The 18487-nt window shown below is 34.7% G+C and overlaps 1 protein-coding gene, 2 long non-coding RNA genes and 1 pseudogene across 4 annotated transcripts; 1 reads left to right on the top strand and 3 right to left on the bottom strand.

Annotated features, from left to right (window-relative positions):
* Positions 1-2138: 2138 nt before the first annotated feature.
* On the top strand, positions 2139-2583 carry LOC124449203 (myosin-2 essential light chain-like). The gene is made up of 2 exons (XM_047000146.1): positions 2139-2380; positions 2445-2583. Exons 1-2 carry the CDS (start codon positions 2139-2141, stop codon positions 2581-2583), a joined length of 381 nt encoding a protein of 126 aa, XP_046856102.1.
* Positions 2584-6076: 3493 nt separating this feature from the next.
* On the bottom strand, positions 6077-9012 carry LOC124449778. Of its 2 annotated transcripts, none has more exons than XR_006949587.1 (2): positions 8868-9012; positions 6077-6190 (listed from the first exon to the last, which is right to left on the bottom strand). It is a non-coding gene; the product is annotated as an uncharacterized LOC124449778 (long non-coding RNA). The 2 variants fall into 2 exon arrangements; XR_006949588.1 differs by lacking the exon at positions 8868-9012 and adding an exon at positions 6253-6539.
* LOC124449781 lies at positions 8378-8586 on the bottom strand. The gene is made up of 2 exons (XR_006949593.1): positions 8496-8586; positions 8378-8441 (listed from the first exon to the last, which is right to left on the bottom strand). It is a non-coding gene; the product is annotated as an uncharacterized LOC124449781 (long non-coding RNA).
* A 2037-nt stretch (positions 9013-11049) lies between the features above and the next one.
* On the bottom strand, positions 11050-13449 carry LOC124449776 (annotated as a pseudogene).
* Positions 13450-18487: the final 5038 nt, after the last annotated feature.

The raw sequence follows: 18487 nt of genomic DNA, 5'->3' as shown, positions 1-18487 counted from the left end.
AACATGTCACAAGCAGTGAATAGTGCAGTTACTATTTGATGCTACTTCTATGATGACTTGAAAAATGTTTTCTAATAATAAAAAGTCCATCACTGTCATCTTTACAAATATGTGCAATGAGAAAATTTTCTTTTACAAATACTCAGCTGTTTAAAAATAAAAATGAAACAAATTTATTTTATATTCTGTGAGGTTCTTTTACCACCTTTTAAATTACATATGTACAAGAAACAAAATGTTGCCAAACTCATTTAATTCAATGGAATAATGATAAAATAGAAATTGCAAGTTTCATTATATTCCATCGTACATGAATTTAATAGGCAGCACGGGTATGATTTTCCATGACAATAGGCACAGAAATAAGGTGAATTTTCTTCACCACAAGTAGATCTCTAACAAAATCCTTTATCAGCATGTCACCATCACATTTTTTAGCAAGTTTATAACCATAGTTTAAGACTTTTACACTCCAAGATATTTTCAGGTACAAGTCATTTTAGGTATCTGATAGCTTGTTCAATAAATAAGTTTCTTTTCAATGTTTTAACATAAACAACAATAACAGCAATGACGCATGTTTAACTTTTAAAGCTGTAACTATCACAAATCATTTTGTAACATCAAGTCTGTTGACAATTTATTTGTATTGTTTGGAGCACAGATTTGGTCAGTACATGATCAGGACAGTGAGTTCAAAAAAAATAAATTATATATTTTTAAATTATTAATTACTTACTTCATGGAGAAACTTATATCAAAAATCATTTTATTAATAGGACAAAATGGTTTTTTTATCTTGTTGGCCATAATGGTGGACTGATTGTAATTTTACTTTCAATACAAACCTAGAGTTTATAAAGTCTTCGATACAATAATATAAATAAAATGCTATTAAACAAAATCATATTAGTAATGGTTTTAGTTTTTTCTTTTATTTGCTTTTTCCAAGCAATCTTGTCTTTTTTTCATGAAAAAAAGTAATTAATACCAACGTGATGGGAAACTTTTATATTTTTCATTATCTCCTATCGTTATACACATAAACATACTGTGATCCCTATTCCATTATAATTTGAGATATAAACTTTTTAAAATAATTATTTCATGAAAAAATTTTGCCTGGCGATCCCAGAATGCATTGCAAAACCATTGTATATGCTATTCTAAACTTTACCATTTACGCTATTGGGCATATGGTTCGTTGTATGGTTTGAAAAATTTGCTCTTTAAATTATTCATGACCACATGATTTAGAAGTTCAAATTCGAGAATTAGTGAGAATGAAAAATTATATAAATTTATATCCAAACCTCCATTCATGGTAGTTTTCGTTAAGTTATGACACCATACTATTTGATTTGATTCCCAAACTAATTTCTCTCCCAAAGAAGAAATTTGACTTAGGGACTAACCAAATTTAAAATTGATTCTAAACACCAGTGATATTTCAGTAATCGAATCTACATTTTTGGTAAACCACACCAATCCACTTTGACCTAAAAGTATTGACCACCTGCGTAGGCTATAGCATATGAAATAATGAGAGCTTTGCAGGTGCACAAAATGGAGCCGTGAAAAGAATGTATTCTTAAGAAATTCCACCCACTTAATTATTTAATAAATAAACTTCTATCGAAAGATAAATTTATATACCAGTAACATAATTTGTCCACTTCCAAAGCGCCCTTCCATGAATGGCATCTTAATGAAGTCCTTTCGTTTCATTCAAAATACTCGCATCACTAAATCACTTGATTCTAGTAAATATTCATGAATGGTGATTGCAATTTAATTGCCACGTCGACCGCCATCTTGACACAGCTAACCTAAGACAAGAACTGCGTAGGAGGTCATTATTATCAAAATAAAATTGTAGAATGGTGAATAAAATATCTTTTTCTGTTTTATTTCTGCCAAATATTTAGGTGAATTAGATTATAACGTTACGTGCGTACTTGAACAGGAAAGGATTTCTCTCATATTCATTATTATCCTCCAACTATTGAAATAAATCGAATAACACATACCTAATTAAATATTCGTTCACATTCTACATTTAATATTTATGTATGCTCCGTTGTGTTGTAAACAAGGAAATTTTGAGTCAACTGCTCTGCCTCTGAAAGAAATCAGAAATGTCTTCGTTAAGCGAACGTGATATAAATGCATTGAAAGATGCTATAGATTTGTATGATACTATGGGTGATGGAAAAGTTGATTCTAGTGCTTTAGCTGATATCCTACGAGCGATCGGTGAGAATCCTACAGAAAGCGAAGTTCAGAAATTTCTTGTTCAACTTGATCCTTCTGGAAACAAGCGTATAACCCACGAAGATCTTATACCAATTGCACTTTCTTGCAAGCAAAATCGAGGAAAGTTAAACCTCAAGAATTCGTTGAATGCCTCCGTGTTTTGATAAGGATTGCTCTGGGAATATCAGTTGTGCTGAACGTCGACAAGTTTTGACTACATTAGGAGATAAATTGACCATTGAAGACGTCGACATGTTGACAAGTGGTTTGGAACAGAAAGGACAAGTGAATTACGAAGAATTTGTGCGAAGTGTCATGTCTGGTTGAAACCGAAATCGAAACTTCGAAAACAAACGACTAAGCATTGATATTTAAAACATTTTAATTATCTGTCATCGGTTTTTATTGACTTAAGTTTAAAACTTTTATATTTTCGAACGTGACGTTAGACAGTTTGCTGGTAATTTATTTGTAACCTTTGCATTCAAACTATGTGTATTAAGGTAAACTAACGTATTTATTCATGTTATATACATTTTTGTTTAGGCCCCGATGAAAAATAAACCACGACGTTATCAGCAGTGGCGAGAATGAAGCGAGGAAAAAGTTCTGCAAAATAAAAACAGCTATTCGTAGAACTGGATTTGCCTTCCAAGTGTTTCTCATGTTGCATTTTCTGCTCTTAAAAAACATTTCTAGTTAAAACCATCATGAAGACACTTGAATCATTGTTGCTTTACTTGCTTCCTATTGGTTTGATGGTTCGCCTTCAAAACCGCTTAAACCAAGCCTATCAAGTTATCGAGGACTGTGATTTAGAAGAGCAAGAAAAGAAAGGATACATCTTCTTCCATATGTACGCCATAAGACGCATGTGTAAATACGTCAAAACAGCACAAGGTTTGAAAATCTTTGGTTACAGCCTTCCAACCTTCCAGGCTTTTATTCTGGCGGCCTTTGGTCCGTTTTGGTGTTGTTCTACATGGAATATTTATTCACATCCATGCAAAACAGAAATGAATGACCTCTGAAGATATTCTTTATGAACAACAAAATCTTTTTCAGAAATGGGTAAAGGGGGGGTTGGAGTGGACTTCCAGTGTCTTGCAAGGGTTATCATTTCTTATATCAAAATCAGATTATATAATTTCTTCTCCAATAGTTAATCCTTCCAATGTCCTCAGACTAAAGCAAAAGTTCATAACGTCCAAAATGGTACAATTAAATTCTCGCATTGAACTCTTAAAAAAAGGAACGTTTAAAGTACGTTGTACTAGTTTTTTGTTTGAATTATTATGTAGTGTTTTTATATGCTTTAGTTAAGGATATTGCAAGAGCGATAAACCCTAGAAATATGTATGTACCTACCACATATGATGCAATTTTTGATTATTAACGTAATTTAAAAGGATAGTTAAGGGTAATTAAGAAGTTTCAGGTGTTTTTGAGATGATTTTTGAAAATAACTGTTAGTGGTTTTACACAAGAGTATGGAGTAAACAGAACTTAATGGTAGCAGCAAATGATTCATTTTAGCAATCCTAATAGGATGGGATAAAGGGAAAGACAAAGAAAGAGATTAGTTGGTTTTCAAATAATTATCTTTAGCGAAAATTCATCGTGTTCTTCTGCAGGAATTATTAAAAAAAAAATGGTTTTATTTTACTCTTTACAGTTTGTTTCTTTGCCCTTCGAATGACTTGCAGTGCATATCATTTTGTTGGAAAAATAGCAGTTAATATAAATAGAAGCTACATGCACACTTTAGCTTGATTCAATTCAACTGTATCGACTTGCCAATTTGACTTCACCAGATCCAGATATATGGATAAAACATTAGTCACATGACATTCTTCTATGTAAACGATATCATATCGATGTTAAAGAATACGATAGACAATTAGATATGTTAAATATGACTTGACCACATACCCACTGCAATGTTGTTTTAATAAGTCAAATGGAACTGTTATTCAATGTATATTTCATTCCCCATTTGATAAATGAGAAAAAGATAATTTGACACAAAATACGTTGTAAGACAAAGTAACATATTGTTCCTGCTTGTCTATGACTTTAGGTTTAAAGACCATAGAGGGCCAAACTGCGATATCCAAGTTGATTTTGATAAATAAGAAAGAGAGTCTTGCCATGAAACAACAAATCCATCACAAGTCACAGTTTTTATAATTTATTGTACGAACATTTTACTTGCTAAAACTTACATATTACTGGAAGTCGTTTGAGAAGTTCCTTTCTCTTAAATTTATTCTTAAGTTTATCATACATTACATTACAGATGTAAATTTTTTTTGGGTCTAAGGACATGAGTAGAAAACATTGAGGTGTAAAATAATCTCTAAACATGAAAGAAGATGCCGCTACTATACTGGGGAAATGCCAGTAAATTTGATGATCAATTTTCACATGTTTTATACTTGTTGCGAGGTATGTCATTTTGTACGTTTTATGTAAATTTTCGTGAATTAAAAATACTGTGAAAAGTCCCAAATGGATTGCCAGCTGATGAAAAAATCATTTTACACCTTAATGATTTCTTCCTCTAAATTGTTTTCATCAGTTACCATGTTGGGGCAAAATTCCATACAGTGAAAAGAATTTCTGCTAATTTTATGCTTTGCTGAGCTTCGACACTCTCATGTACTCTCCCAACATGGCTTATATGACGTCAAAAGAAAACACACTATAGCTACGGTTGAATGAAAACAGCCCCAAACATCATTAAATATTTGTTAAAATTGCGTATATATTATTACGAAACAGCGATTTTGTGCACGTTATGATGACAAATTTCCATATTGCATTGAAAAGCGTATTTCGAAAACATTTATCAAACGCTGACACTTGCTGGCATGGTGACCATGTTTAATTTAAATACATATGCATATTTTAAGCTGACAGTCGTTTCAAAACTACCGATGGATGTTATTTATTCATCACGGCATAAATGCTTTTCAAACAACATTATTATTCTAAAATCATTACTTAATAGAAATTTGTACAACATTATTCCAAAATAGGTGGCAGGAGCCTACTTTGAAATACTTTACCACAAAATTCGTTTTCTAAGTCAGAGAGCGAGGGAACTCTCTGACTTAGTAAGAATACCGAATTCAACAGAGTATATATGCTCTCAAAATCCAAGATTTCTTAAAAATCTAAAAGATAGCCAAAGAACAAATTAGCGACACAATAAAACAAACACATAAACCTGAAAAAGACTGAAGTCACTAAGCTACAAGTCAGTGAAACAAATAAAAAATTTTATACCTCATCTTGTTTTTCATCTTGTTCTCCATCAGCATGCTTCCCGTCTCTCCGTCAGCATCCTCTTCGTCGCTCCATCAGCATCCTCTTCGTCTCCATCAGCATCCTCTTCGTCGCTCCATCAGCATCCTCTTCGTGCTCCATCAGCATCCTCCTCGTAACGCCATCAGCATCCTCCTCGTAGCACCATCAGCATCCTCCTCGTAGCACCATCAGCATCCTCCTCGTAGCACCATCAGCATCCTCCTCAGCGCCATCAGCATCCTCCTCGTAGCGCCATCAGCATCCTCCTCGCCATCAGCATCCTCCTCGTAGCATCAGCATCCTCCTCGCGCCATCAGCATCCTCCTAGCGCCATCAGCATCCTCCTCGCAGGACCATCAGCATCCTCCTCGCAGGACCATCAGCATCCTCCTCGCAGGACCATCAGCATCCTCCTCGCAGGACCATCAGCATCCTCTTCGTAGCACCATCAGCATCCTCCTCGTAGCTCCGTCAGCATCTTCCTCGTCTCTCCGTCAGCATCCTCTTCTTTTCATCAGCCTCCTCCTCATCTAAACGAAAAATCTAAAAACAAGTTAAGATTAGGACAGGAAAAAATAATAACGTACTCCTCTATCTTCTTCTTGATCTTCATCTCTTGTACCTAAAAAAAGACTGAAGAAGAAGTTATTTGTTTGATGGAAACAAACAATTGTAAGCACCCACCACTGCCAGGGTTCGCGTTCTTTCACTGTCCGTACGCTCGACATGTCTATAAAAATGCAACAACAATATCATGGCAAGTGATTATGGAGATCGTGCTTTCGCATTGTAATAGTTTTATCATGCTAAAACATTGATATCCATGACTGTACATGATTGAACATGTATGTTAAGTGAACAACTCTTTGAAGATTATAAGACTCGCGGAAAGCTTATCGTTTGAACCGTGCATTGTGTTATAACACCCTCAATGTTATAACACATGCAGTGTTCTGTAACATTGTCAAACGATTTATTACATGCGATATAATTCAAAATACCTAGATAAAAACAAGATAATTAACGAATGTCTCATGCAATATATTCTCTGCTCAACTCTTTTCGATTTCATCCAAAGGTTGTTTAATTATTTCGGTAAGGCACTAAGGTTTATAAAGATTTTGCAACACTCTGCCCGCATGTTGCAATATCAAATGAATTATCTTACATTTATTTCAATTGTATATTCATAATTATTTAATTCCTCGTCTTTCATGTGCATCCATCTTCCATGGATCTTTCATCTTCATCTGCATCCTCTTCCATCTGCATCTTTCTCTGTATCCTTCCTTTGTCTTCCATCGATCCTTCCATCTGTTTCATCTGATCCTTTCTTCTTCCATCTGCTTCCTCTCTTTCATGCATCCTCTCTCCATCTGATCTTCCTTTCTTCCACGCATCCTTCTTCGTCTTTCCATCTGCTCCTCTTCTTTCCATCTGCATCCTTCTCGTCTTTCCATCTTATCTTTCGCCTTTCCACGATCTTTTGTCTTTCCATCCCACGACGCATTTGAGATCCTTCGTCTTTCCATGATCCGATTTCTGATCCTTCTCATTTGATTCTCCATCCGTCTTTCCATCCGATCTCGTCGCCATTTGATTCTCGTCTTTCCATCTGATCCGATCGATCCTTCTTGTCCTCCACATTCTTCGCTCATCATCTTTCTTTCCATCTGCATCCTCCTGTCTCTTCATCTGCATCCTTCTTGTCTCTTCATCTGCATCCTCCTCGTCTTCATCTGCATCCTTCTTGTCTCTTCATCTGCATCCTCCTGTCTTCATCTGCATCCTCCTCGTCTCTTCATCTGCATCCTCCTCGTCTTTCCATCTGCATCCTCCTTGTCTCTCCATCTGCATCCTCCTTGTATCTTCATCTGCATCCTCCTCATCTTAACGAAACATCTAAAAATCAAGTTAAGATTATGACAGGAAAAAAATAACATACTTCTCTATCTTCTTCTTGATCATCGTCTCTAGTGCCTAAAAATAGACTGAAGAAGAAGTTATTTGTTTGATGGAAGCAAACAATTGTAAGCACGTACCACTGTTTGGGTTCGTGTTTTTCATTGTCCGTAAGCCCGACATGTCCACATAAATGCAACAAAAATTGTTGAATGAAAATCATAGCAAGTGATTATGGAGATCGTGCTTTCACATTGTTATAGTTCTATCATGCTAAAACATCGATATCCATGACTGTACATGATTGAACATGTATGTTAAGTGAACAACTCTTTGAAGATTATAACACTCGCGGAAAGCTTATCGTTTGAACCTTGCATTGTGCTGTAACACCCCTCAATGTTACAACACATGCAGTGTTCTGTAACATTGTCAAACGATTTATTACATGCGATATAATTCAAAAATACCTAGATAAAAACAAGATAATTAACGAATGTCTCATGCAATATATTCTCTACTCAAATCTTGTCGATTTCATCCAAAAGGTTGTTTGATTATTACGGTAAGGCACTAAGGTTAATAAAAGACTATCGAGTTTAAAGATTTTGCAACATTCTGCCCGCATGTTGCAATATCAAATGACTTACCTCAATTATATATTAATATACAAAATATGATATATAATATATAATTCCTCGTCTTCATTGCAATCCTCGTCTCTTCATCTGCATCCTCCTTGTCTCTTCATCTGCATCCTCCTCGTCTCTTCATCGGTATCCTCTCCTCTTCATCTGAATCCTCTCTCCATCTGCATACACCTCGTCTCTTCATCTGCATACTCTTCTCTCCATCTGCATCCTCCTCTCTTCATCGGTATCCTCTCTCTTCATCTGCATCCTTCTCCCTTCATCGGCATCTTCGTCTCTTCATCTGCATCCTCCTCGTTTCTGCATTAGCATCCTCCTCATCTAAACGAAGTACCTAAAAATCAAGTTACGATTATGACAGGAAAAGTAACATACTTCTCTATATCCTTCTTGATCCTCCTTGTCCGTTCTTGATCCTCCTTGTCCATTCATTTTCATCCTCCTCGTCCCTTCATCTGCATCCTCCTTTTCTTTATCTGCATCCTCGTCTCTTCATCTGCATCCTCCTCTTCATCTGCATCCTCGTCTCTTCATCTGCATCCTTCTTGTCTCTCCGTCAGCATCCTCCTCTACTTTTCATCAGCCTCCTCCTCATCTAAACGAAAATCTAAAACAAGTTAAGATAAGGACAGGAAAAATAATAACGTACTCCTCTATCTTCTTCCTGATCTTCATCTCTTGTACCTAAAAAAAGACTGAAGAAGGAGTTATTTGTTTAATGGAAACAAACAATTGTTTAGCACATACCACTGCCAGAGTTCGCGTTCTTTCACTGTCCGTACGCTCGACACTGTACATGACTGAACATGTATGTTAAGTGAACAACTCTTTGAAGATTATAAGACTCGCGGAAAGCTTATCGTTTGAACCGTGCATTGTGCTGTAACACCCTCAATGTTATAACACATGCAGTGTTCTGTAACATTGTCAAACGATTTATTACATGCGATATAATTCAAAATACCTAGATAAAACAAGATAATTAACGAATGTCTCATGCAATATATTCTCTGCTCGATTTCATTGAAAAGGTTGTTTAATTATTACGGTAAGGTACGAAGGTTTATAAAACATCATCGCATTTGAAGATTCAGCAACATTTTGCCCCATGTTGCAATATCTTGTATACTCTATAATATATATTTGAGGTAATTCATTTGAACGTTTCTCAAGTGAATTACCCACTTTATCTCACCTACTATAACATCACTTGATGCTACAGTAGTTCCTCTCAGGAGCAGGGACGGATTAACCAAAGGAAGCTGTCTAGAAGCCTCCACAAACAAGGGCCTTCACATTATTCAAAGGAAGAATAAACATAGTTGCTTTAAAGACGAAGGAAAAGCATTTAGTTTATTTGTTGGATCAATTTCAGCTGATGAAGAACAGACCACGTATGACAACGAATCACAGTAAACTCAGCCATTTTGCTCTGATGAGCATTGAGGACAATATTCTAACAGAAATAAACTTGGAAGAACTTATCAAAGACTGCCAGAATAAAATCGCAATAACTACTTTATCTCAAGTAGCAGCATTCACTCGTCGTATGCAACCGCTTTACACGCTATATTCGAAGTTTATACTTTTATCAAATGCTTTACGAAATTTGAAAGTAAATTTTACTGTTGAAAATGAGCAGCACATTGCGTTTAGAGTAAGGGAAAGGGGATCTTTACTACGTATTTTTGCTGCTCAGAGCCTCCACACATCTTAATCCGGCCCTGCTCGGGAGACATAATATTATATCCTTTTGTCACAAAGACAAAGGATTGAACTTGCTATTTCTAACAATGGCCAGTTGTTAGAAATAGGCAAAATGCAAAATCATCACACTTATGTGAATGATAACGATGAATGCAAAAATGAAAATATTTTCTGGACATGTATTGAAGAGGTCCAATAATTGATGTCAAGAATAGTGGGAAACTTTTGGCAGTTTCGTTCGTGTTCTCACTTCAATATGTAACTGAAACTTGACGGCATTTTGTGCTCCAAGATCGAAACATAGAAATACTAAGAAACCAAAGAAATCGATCATTCCTTCGAACAAATAGGACTCATAACGATGCTTTGAATATGCTGTAACGAGAATTCACATCACAATTGGGTTATACATTTTAATTCATCGATCTCAAACTTACATCTTTATGTCATCGACGATTTTTCTGTATTTAACCTGCCGCTTTCAAACATGGCTAAAATATCTCAACCGTGTCATGTCTTCAGTTGCTCGTCCTTTCCAACAAGTAGTCGCATTTCTTGAAGGCTGTCTTCGACTTTCAACAGACTTTCACCTTTCCCAGACGAACAGCTCGGTCAAATAGGGTTATCGAAGTGAAAGACCCTACTTTTCTTCTGATAACTTTCATATATCACATGAATTAATTATTAATTCATTCGTCAATTTTGTTCAAACCATGATAAAAAGGGATTAAATTCATTGATTGCATGAAAATATATGCAGGGCAAAGACAAAAGGAATTAAGCCTGGTTATAAGTTAACTAACGACATTGGTTAGTAAAAGAAAGCAAAGCCTTTTCCCCAGAGGTTTGGAGAAAACAAAAGAATATTTCTTTTGTTTCCTCAATGAAGAGTTTGCGAAATCAATGATTGTAAGGTTATGACGGCAGACAGAGCATGTCGTGTTGTGGTAAATTTTATCTAGTATGAACAAAAAATTATCTCACCCAAAACCGCAATTCAATGCACCATAGCTAGGAGAGTTATCATTTTCTCCCACCTGACCACCTTTATTCAACTTGTTACGTCAACAAATAAATTAGAAGGCATATCAAAAGCTTGTAATTTATTCACGTGGGAATCACCCACATGTTATAGAAAAGCTTTTGTCGTGCTCAATACTTATTATGAACATTGGAGCCCTGCTTATTGCAATAATATGACTTGCCATTGTAAAATGTAATGTAATAATTTAACGAGAGAATTTTATTGACAGAACTAAATGGTAGCAAGTGATTCATTTTAGCAATCCTAATAGGATGGGACAAAGGGAAAGAATGAGAGGTAAGTTCGTTTTCAAATAATTATCTTTAGCGATGTAACGATAGCAGGACTTTCAAATGCGGTAAATGTTTTGTGGGAAAAGCGCGATTGTTTCTTTTCCGTGGTTGTAATCCTTAAAATTACATTATTAACAGTAAAACTGAACAAATTGAAAGTTATCTTTTCCTCTTATATTCCTTGTTCAACGAGTTCATTTCCTTGATCAAACCATGATGAAAATTTATCCAATCACATTTACATTAAAGTTTTTTAAACTTCAAGATTTCCCCACATTCATTTAGCTTAAATCCCGCATGATAAACGAATGATATCTCTAATCAAAGATGATCACGCAGTCTCCGATTTTTTAGGAATGAAAATAGGTTTTACGTTAATTGGTTTATGTTTGGCGTAAGGTGAAGCCGGTGATCCAACAATTAACACGTGATTACCCTTTAACCATAATCTCCACATGCTTTTATGAAATCCTCGAGCATCTAAGTCCCAGATTCGTAAACATCTCGCTATATTATTCCATGTTGTCCAGTCGTTAGCATGTTTCATTTCAATATAAAATATATATGTTTTATCAGATGTTTCTGGAACAAAGTCTTTCTCGTTCTTGCAAGGATTTTACTGTGATCCAACGGCTCTGCCAACCTGTAAAAAACAGTAGATAGACATCTCAACAATCAAATGACATAAATATACGCACTATGATGATAATTAGATCACTGAATCACTAAGTAGAAATCTCCTTCATTGTCCTGTGAAAAGAAAAATATTGTTGTCAATATTTTATAAAATCCTGCAAGACATACCCTACAAGCCGTTCAATCTCCTTCTCATAATTTTCTTTTTTCAACAATCCAACATTAAACTTAACGTTAGGTTCAGTATTCAACGTATGTTTTTTGAAATAGGATTCTTGAAAAAATACATTCATATTCAGGCCTTTGGCGCCAAAATGGTAGGTTCTTGAGATATCCGGAATGATACATTCACGTCCCTTTTTGTTGCTGTCCATCCTCATCCACATATCCCAATCCCAAAAGAGATCAGGGGTTGGCCATTTTGGCTCAAGTTCTTCTTTATACAGTCGTCGTTTGAGCAACCTGTTAATGCAAAGAGAAATAATAGATAGAATGAAGTTTATACTATCTATACATTTATAGTGCTGCGTGATGTCATTGTGGCGTGATGTCATTGCAGCGTGAGGTCATTGTAGCGTGATGTCATTGCAGCGTGATGTGCTTGTAGTGTGATGTCATTGTAGCATGACGTCACTGTTGCGTGATGTCATAGCGTAAACAAAATCATTTGTAGTAATAAAAATTCTCACCAGCCTAAACCAGGCATTGTTTCTACACGATATAACATTGCAGGATCATTACACGTGTGATCATAACCCCAAAAATAGAAATACTTGTTTTTGCAATTAAATCATTAATCACATAAATTAGTTTTTCAATGGATGTACCATTTCTAAGGTAAATTTCCTAAATTTCACTTTGTGATGTGCAAGGAAGGAAGCTCGATAAAGACAAACATAATGTAACCAATGAAAACTACAATAAGATAACAGATTCTTGTACGGAGATTTCCATTTTCCATTATAATGTGAAAAATATTTGAGATTTATTTAATTTACATTCTGCACTCTCGTCAGAGATAAACTGGACTCGACAAAAAAGCAAAAAGAATCAGAGACGTTCAAAACCACGTTAATAAAGTTGAAAACGAATTAAAATTTTGTTGTGTAGCAAACACAAGCCAACAATAGAGTAAAAGACTAAAAAGATGAAAAGAATGTTGTTAGCTTTCGTTTATAACAAACCTGATCATTCCACGCCGATATACAGTACAGACTTTCATCTGTATCCATTAAAGGCAAAAATTGATTAAAATAACTAAATATGTCCACAGATACGTCTAAATCTTCTTCCAAAATAATCATATACCCAGCATTGGGATAAGCATTAAACGTCTCTGTCAATGTTCGCTTGTAATGCTGGGAGGAAGAGAAAATACATTTAAAAAGTAATAAAAGGAACGAAAAAATTTTGATTACATCGTGTAAACACTCTCAAAGAAAAAGCCTTACCAACCTGTGATATTCTAGCGTTCTTACTGCTAATAGGAATATGCTGTACGACTTTTACATCATATAGCCTTGCCACAGCAGCTGGTTCTTCAAAGAATCCATCAATAAATACAGTAAATAACTCCTTCTTTGCTCCATGAGCTGACAACATTGACCGTAAGCCACGATAAAGATAATGTGGCCTGTTACTAGCAATCACAGCAACAGGAATGTCTTGAACTTTTCTAACTTCAACGGTGTTGTTTTAATTTCAATTGGAGCAGGATTATTACCTACAACATTTAAGAACATATTCTGTCAGTTCTTCATATCGTTCTAACATTAGCTGCAATAACAGTGATATCCTTATTTCTACAATTTTTCCATGGAGTATTCTCAGAATATTTTCTCGAAGTTTTAATGCACAATGTGAATGGCAAAATTACTGAACACATCGCTGTACGTTCAATTAAATAAGAAATCTAATCCTACATGGATGTAACGAAAGATACTTACAACTGCATACACTTCCATAGCCTTCAAACTTATCACAAAACATTCTTCTTTGCTTTGATTCTTCACTGTCATCCCAAGCACATTGAGATTGTTTAGCAGGAACAAGAGGAACTGTAGCACGAGCAGTGACAGGCTCACCCCAGTTCGATATGTCTGCTGCGTGATGATGTTTCTCTGAGTATTTCTGGCCACGTTTTGTGACGATAAATGACCAGCTATCCCGCCATTTTAGTTCATCGGCATAAACACTACCAAGACTTTTGAGCAAAAGCAATATCGGCGATCATGTAAAGACACAGTTCTCCACGTAAAAGGATTCTTTAAGAAACTCTTACAAGTGTCAAGGAAACATTAACTTGTAGCATTATTTTTCCATCTGTTAAAATGTGACTTCAATACGATCGGAAATATACGTACTCGACTTAATGGTCATTGTTTGCACCATTGAGTTCTATAATAACTGGAGGGGAAACGTCAACCAAATTACTAGAATTATTAGCGCGCGGCCGCGTGGTCAAAAACATGGCGGATTTTGGTTGTCAAAGTCAGCGGAAACGCGGGCTCATAAAATGAATTTTTTCGCCCACCCGGATTTGACAACCACAATAGCGATTATATAAAATATCAATGCCAAGCACAAAACTTTTAGAAATTTTATCTTTAAAACATGCTGCAAACTTGTTTGGTAGACGGATGCTGAAGTAATGCCAGAAAAGGAAACATTTCATGATACCGGTAAGCAACGTAAGATTGTTTACCATTTAAAGTGTTCAGTGTTTTGTTTTAAGTCAATACTTGAAGTGTGATGGTATATATTTTGTGAATGTTTTTACTCCTAAGTTATAATTTAAGTTATGTTTATCCATTCTTATTTGTTCTTTACTTAATCGCTTGCTAGACGAGGCAAAGCAACCAGTTCTTATCGAGATATGCATATCTTAAAACTCCTTGTTTTAACTCAGTTGAAATGGAGGATTTTTTCATGATATTTTTCCTGAAAATATGAAGCAAATGTTAAGGACAGAGCTGTATTGAAATAAAATGCAGTGCAAGATTAATTAATGAGCTCTTTGGTACATGTCGTACAATAAAAAATACCTGTATTAAACAGCTAGCCTGGACAATTTGACCGATTATGGACAATCATTTTGATGGTGTGTAAAGGTTTGCTTTATGCTAAAAGTTTTATAAATGCCATCTGGTGTTTCTGTAAATGAATTGTTTGTTACACAGTGTAGTAAACAGGTTAGTACATCAAAATCAAGATAAAAACTACTTTGTTCAATGATGTGCCAAATTTTGCTCCTACCTTGAAATATTTGCTCAAGAAAAGCTTATCATGACATGCATGAAACATTAAATACAGTACTGCATCATCTGACAAAGTCCATATGTTTTTCAATTCCAGGTGATTAAAAATTCACATAAGATGCATTGGTTGCAATGAAGTTGAATGTGTGTAAGAAGCAAAAATTGATGGCAAAGAACTTTTTATGTCTTTTGAAGAATTACGATATCATTTAAAAGAATAAGAGTAGCAATCTAGTAAAAGAAACCACATCTGCCTTCAACATGAGACTTCCAATTATGTATAGTTACTTTGTACAAAATACTATTTTAGATAAACTTGATTTTTAAGTCATTCACTGATATTTTTACCAAAAGACGAAAAGAAAAATTCAAAGGCATAATGTAAAATTCAAAAATTTGTCAAGTTGTTTGAACCTAGAAAAAATTAGTATAGGTAACTGTAATTTGTAAGGACACAAGAGAAATATAGTGCAAGAAGTTTAGCATTTTTGAGAATTAATAAGTTCTTGACATACATTACACAAGGCCATAATATTATAAATAATGTCTGTATAATAACAATTATACAACATGCTAAATATCTTCACCTACATTATAATTATTTAAACAGGTTTGCCTTCATGCAGCAATAAGAAAAGTGTTATGTCAGAGAAACCAATGCACTTTAATTTAAGAAATCGTATTTTCAATGGGAAATTAATGTAGTTCTGTTCAGTAGTAGATCCATGGTTGTCAATGACAATCCAGTTTCTAATATCTTGGCTCAAAACAGAACCAGCAACATGATTATAGAATTTCTGAATTTCGTTCTTTTGCTTTCCTAGTTCAAGATATTTTCCTCATAAGTTCTCAGTAGATTTATCAGAATATCATAATACCTTATAAGACACCCAGAATCAATCCTACAAAAAAAAACTCAAAAACAATTACATACCTACTTATAATATATTTCCAGTCGACTTAAGTCGTAGGGGTAAGCTAACTTTTTCTGACTCCTTTTTTGGACATTTTAACTAAGATTTACCCATCTATTCAAGAAAGACAGTTGCACCAAGCTGTTATCAAACAGTCAAAAACACAAGTATTGCACATGGGATTATGCATTAAAGCTTAACGATACATTGACAGTGTAAAGAATGCCGTTTGATATTTTATAACATAGCCTTTATAACTAAAGCCTTACTTGACGAAATATACGTTATTTTACAGTAGATTTACCTCATTTAAATGTGTGTGTCTATTTCACAAAAACCTGAAGCATTATTTTCAATATTTTATGCTTACGGTATCGTGGTTGTTTTCGCTGGTTGTCATTGACATAAGCAGTAATAGAGTTCCGGATTCGGGAGGGAGCGAATGTTAAAAATTTTTCTCAAAGTGGAAGTTTTGACAACCAAAATCCGCCATTACCGCCATGTTTTTGACCACGAGGCCCAGGCCCCTTTGCCCCTCCAGGTCTTATAGAGCTCAATGGTTTGCACTCCATTTCTCTTCCATTTGACTTGGTGCAAGCAAAATGGTAGTTCAGTATAATGAGCAAATTTGCGCAAATTTAAGGGAGACTGGCAACCGGCAAATACTTCATTGCTATCTTACAATTGGTTCATTTGAATTTTTGTTTTATTGTGATTGGTTTGACGGATTTCGACTGATAGCCAACTGAACTAACATAGTCAAGCTCACTGTCTGAATTGAATGTTTGATCGTTTCATAGCAATTTTTATAAGCATGATAGAAACTAAACTACAATCAGATGGATTTTATGGAAATCTTTTACAAATTCATATATTGACATGAATGAAGCTGTCCAAACTGTGAATTTTTTTCAAGAGGGTGAAAAATTTATGGATAAATTGTAAATGCTTGGCGAAGACGATCTCGCGAGCGATATTTCAGTCATTGATGTTCAAAAGAAAGCCAACATTGTTTTGAGTTTTATCAGCAGAAATTTACATCCAAAATCGTAAGTAAAGGACAAGTGAAGTGTATGCATGAATGTAATATATCAAAGTCAATTTATGCGAGTATGTGATGCGATTTATGTCAATATGGCGTATGGTAAGCAGATTGATGCTTCTAAAATTGTTGTTGCCAAAGGGTTTTAGCTATAATTTCTTTAGTGCTTGGGGAATCGCGGCCGTTATATGGCAGCAAAATCCTACATTCCTGCAAATATATTTCAATGGACAAAAAATCTGTAGCCATAAGGCGCCATACTATTATTTACTTTATCATAAGCAAATGTTTGGGGCTTTTCAGTTTATGATCATTGATCATTCAATCATTGGACAGTTATACTACATATTGTTTAAGATTTGAGAAAACTAACATTGATTAAATGAGAAGCTGTTTACTATAACCTGTGATTTTGAGTCTTCTGATCCATGAAGCTTTTTATTTTGACAATTTGACTGGAATGGTATTAAACCTGAGTATTTCACATACATGAAATGTTGTCCCATGTCACATATTGTCCCCTTTTCAAACTGAACACCTCATGTAGAGATGTAAAGGTGTGTTAATCTATGGCTCATACCATAAAATCCAAAGTTTGCCATAAAATCCAAAGGGCTATTGATGTATGAAAAGCATTTTTTATAGAGTATAAATGTCTTCCTATGTATGCAGATAAACCTTGAAATTTGGCAAAACAGCAAAGTATTTTCATGATCACTATGTAATTTTTCTGATGATCATTATAATTTCTAAACTAAATTATTTCAGATCAAACGAGCTTTGATCATATCAAAAGATATTTATCATAACCAGTAAGCATGACACATGAACCAAATATAACATTCATGTAATTATATAATTAAAGACATGTTGGTTACATTCTGTTTGTATTTGCAAATACAATGCTACTAGTGATTGCTATATAGCACACCTTGCATATACTTACAGAAGATAATAGTCTAGTGAAATGCCTAATAAACATTTATGACATTAAGCTGTCTTAACTGCAAATTTTTACTCTGATAATTTTTGCTTAATCTTTGGCAGAAAAATTTTGAGTTTTTTCTCAAAAAGTGAATTTGCTGACACTGATGTGGAGATGGGTAAAGGGTTACAATAAACTTGCATGGTTTGAAGTCTGAGCTTTTCTATATCTATGAACTGTCACTTGTAGTACCAAATTTCTAACTTAACTCGTTACATAGAGGTTTGAATGGGGGTCTCTAGGGGGGTCTATGCCTGACAACTTGGTAGAAATTTTTAAAGACTGTATCTGTTTTGAATAGCATTATTGTGAAATAAATTTTACGTTCCTAGACATGCTAATGAGCCATATATTTGGCATGATAATGAGCCTAAATATTTGGCAAAACATTCAAGTATTGTTCACTTTTTTTGAAAAAAGTAAGCAAAATGTGTTGTATTTACGCAAAACCGATGCCCACAAAATACATTTTGTATTGCTCTAAAACGCTGAAAATGGCATTTTCAAGG

This window comes from Xenia sp. Carnegie-2017, unplaced genomic scaffold, assembly GCF_021976095.1.
Source record: "Xenia sp. Carnegie-2017 unplaced genomic scaffold, XeniaSp_v1 HiC_scaffold_23, whole genome shotgun sequence".
NCBI lineage: Eukaryota > Metazoa > Cnidaria > Anthozoa > Malacalcyonacea > Xeniidae > Xenia > Xenia sp. Carnegie-2017.
This window is presented reverse-complemented; position numbering and strand designations above follow the sequence as displayed.

Coding starts and splice junctions, on each gene's coding strand:
- LOC124449203 (XM_047000146.1), top strand. CDS start 2,139: ATGTCTTCGTTAAGCGAACGTGATATAAATGCATTGAAAGATGCTATA. Junction 2,381..2,444: donor TGCAAGCAAAATCGAGGAAA/GTTAAACCTCAA, acceptor TGGGAATATCAG/TTGTGCTGAACGTCGACAAG.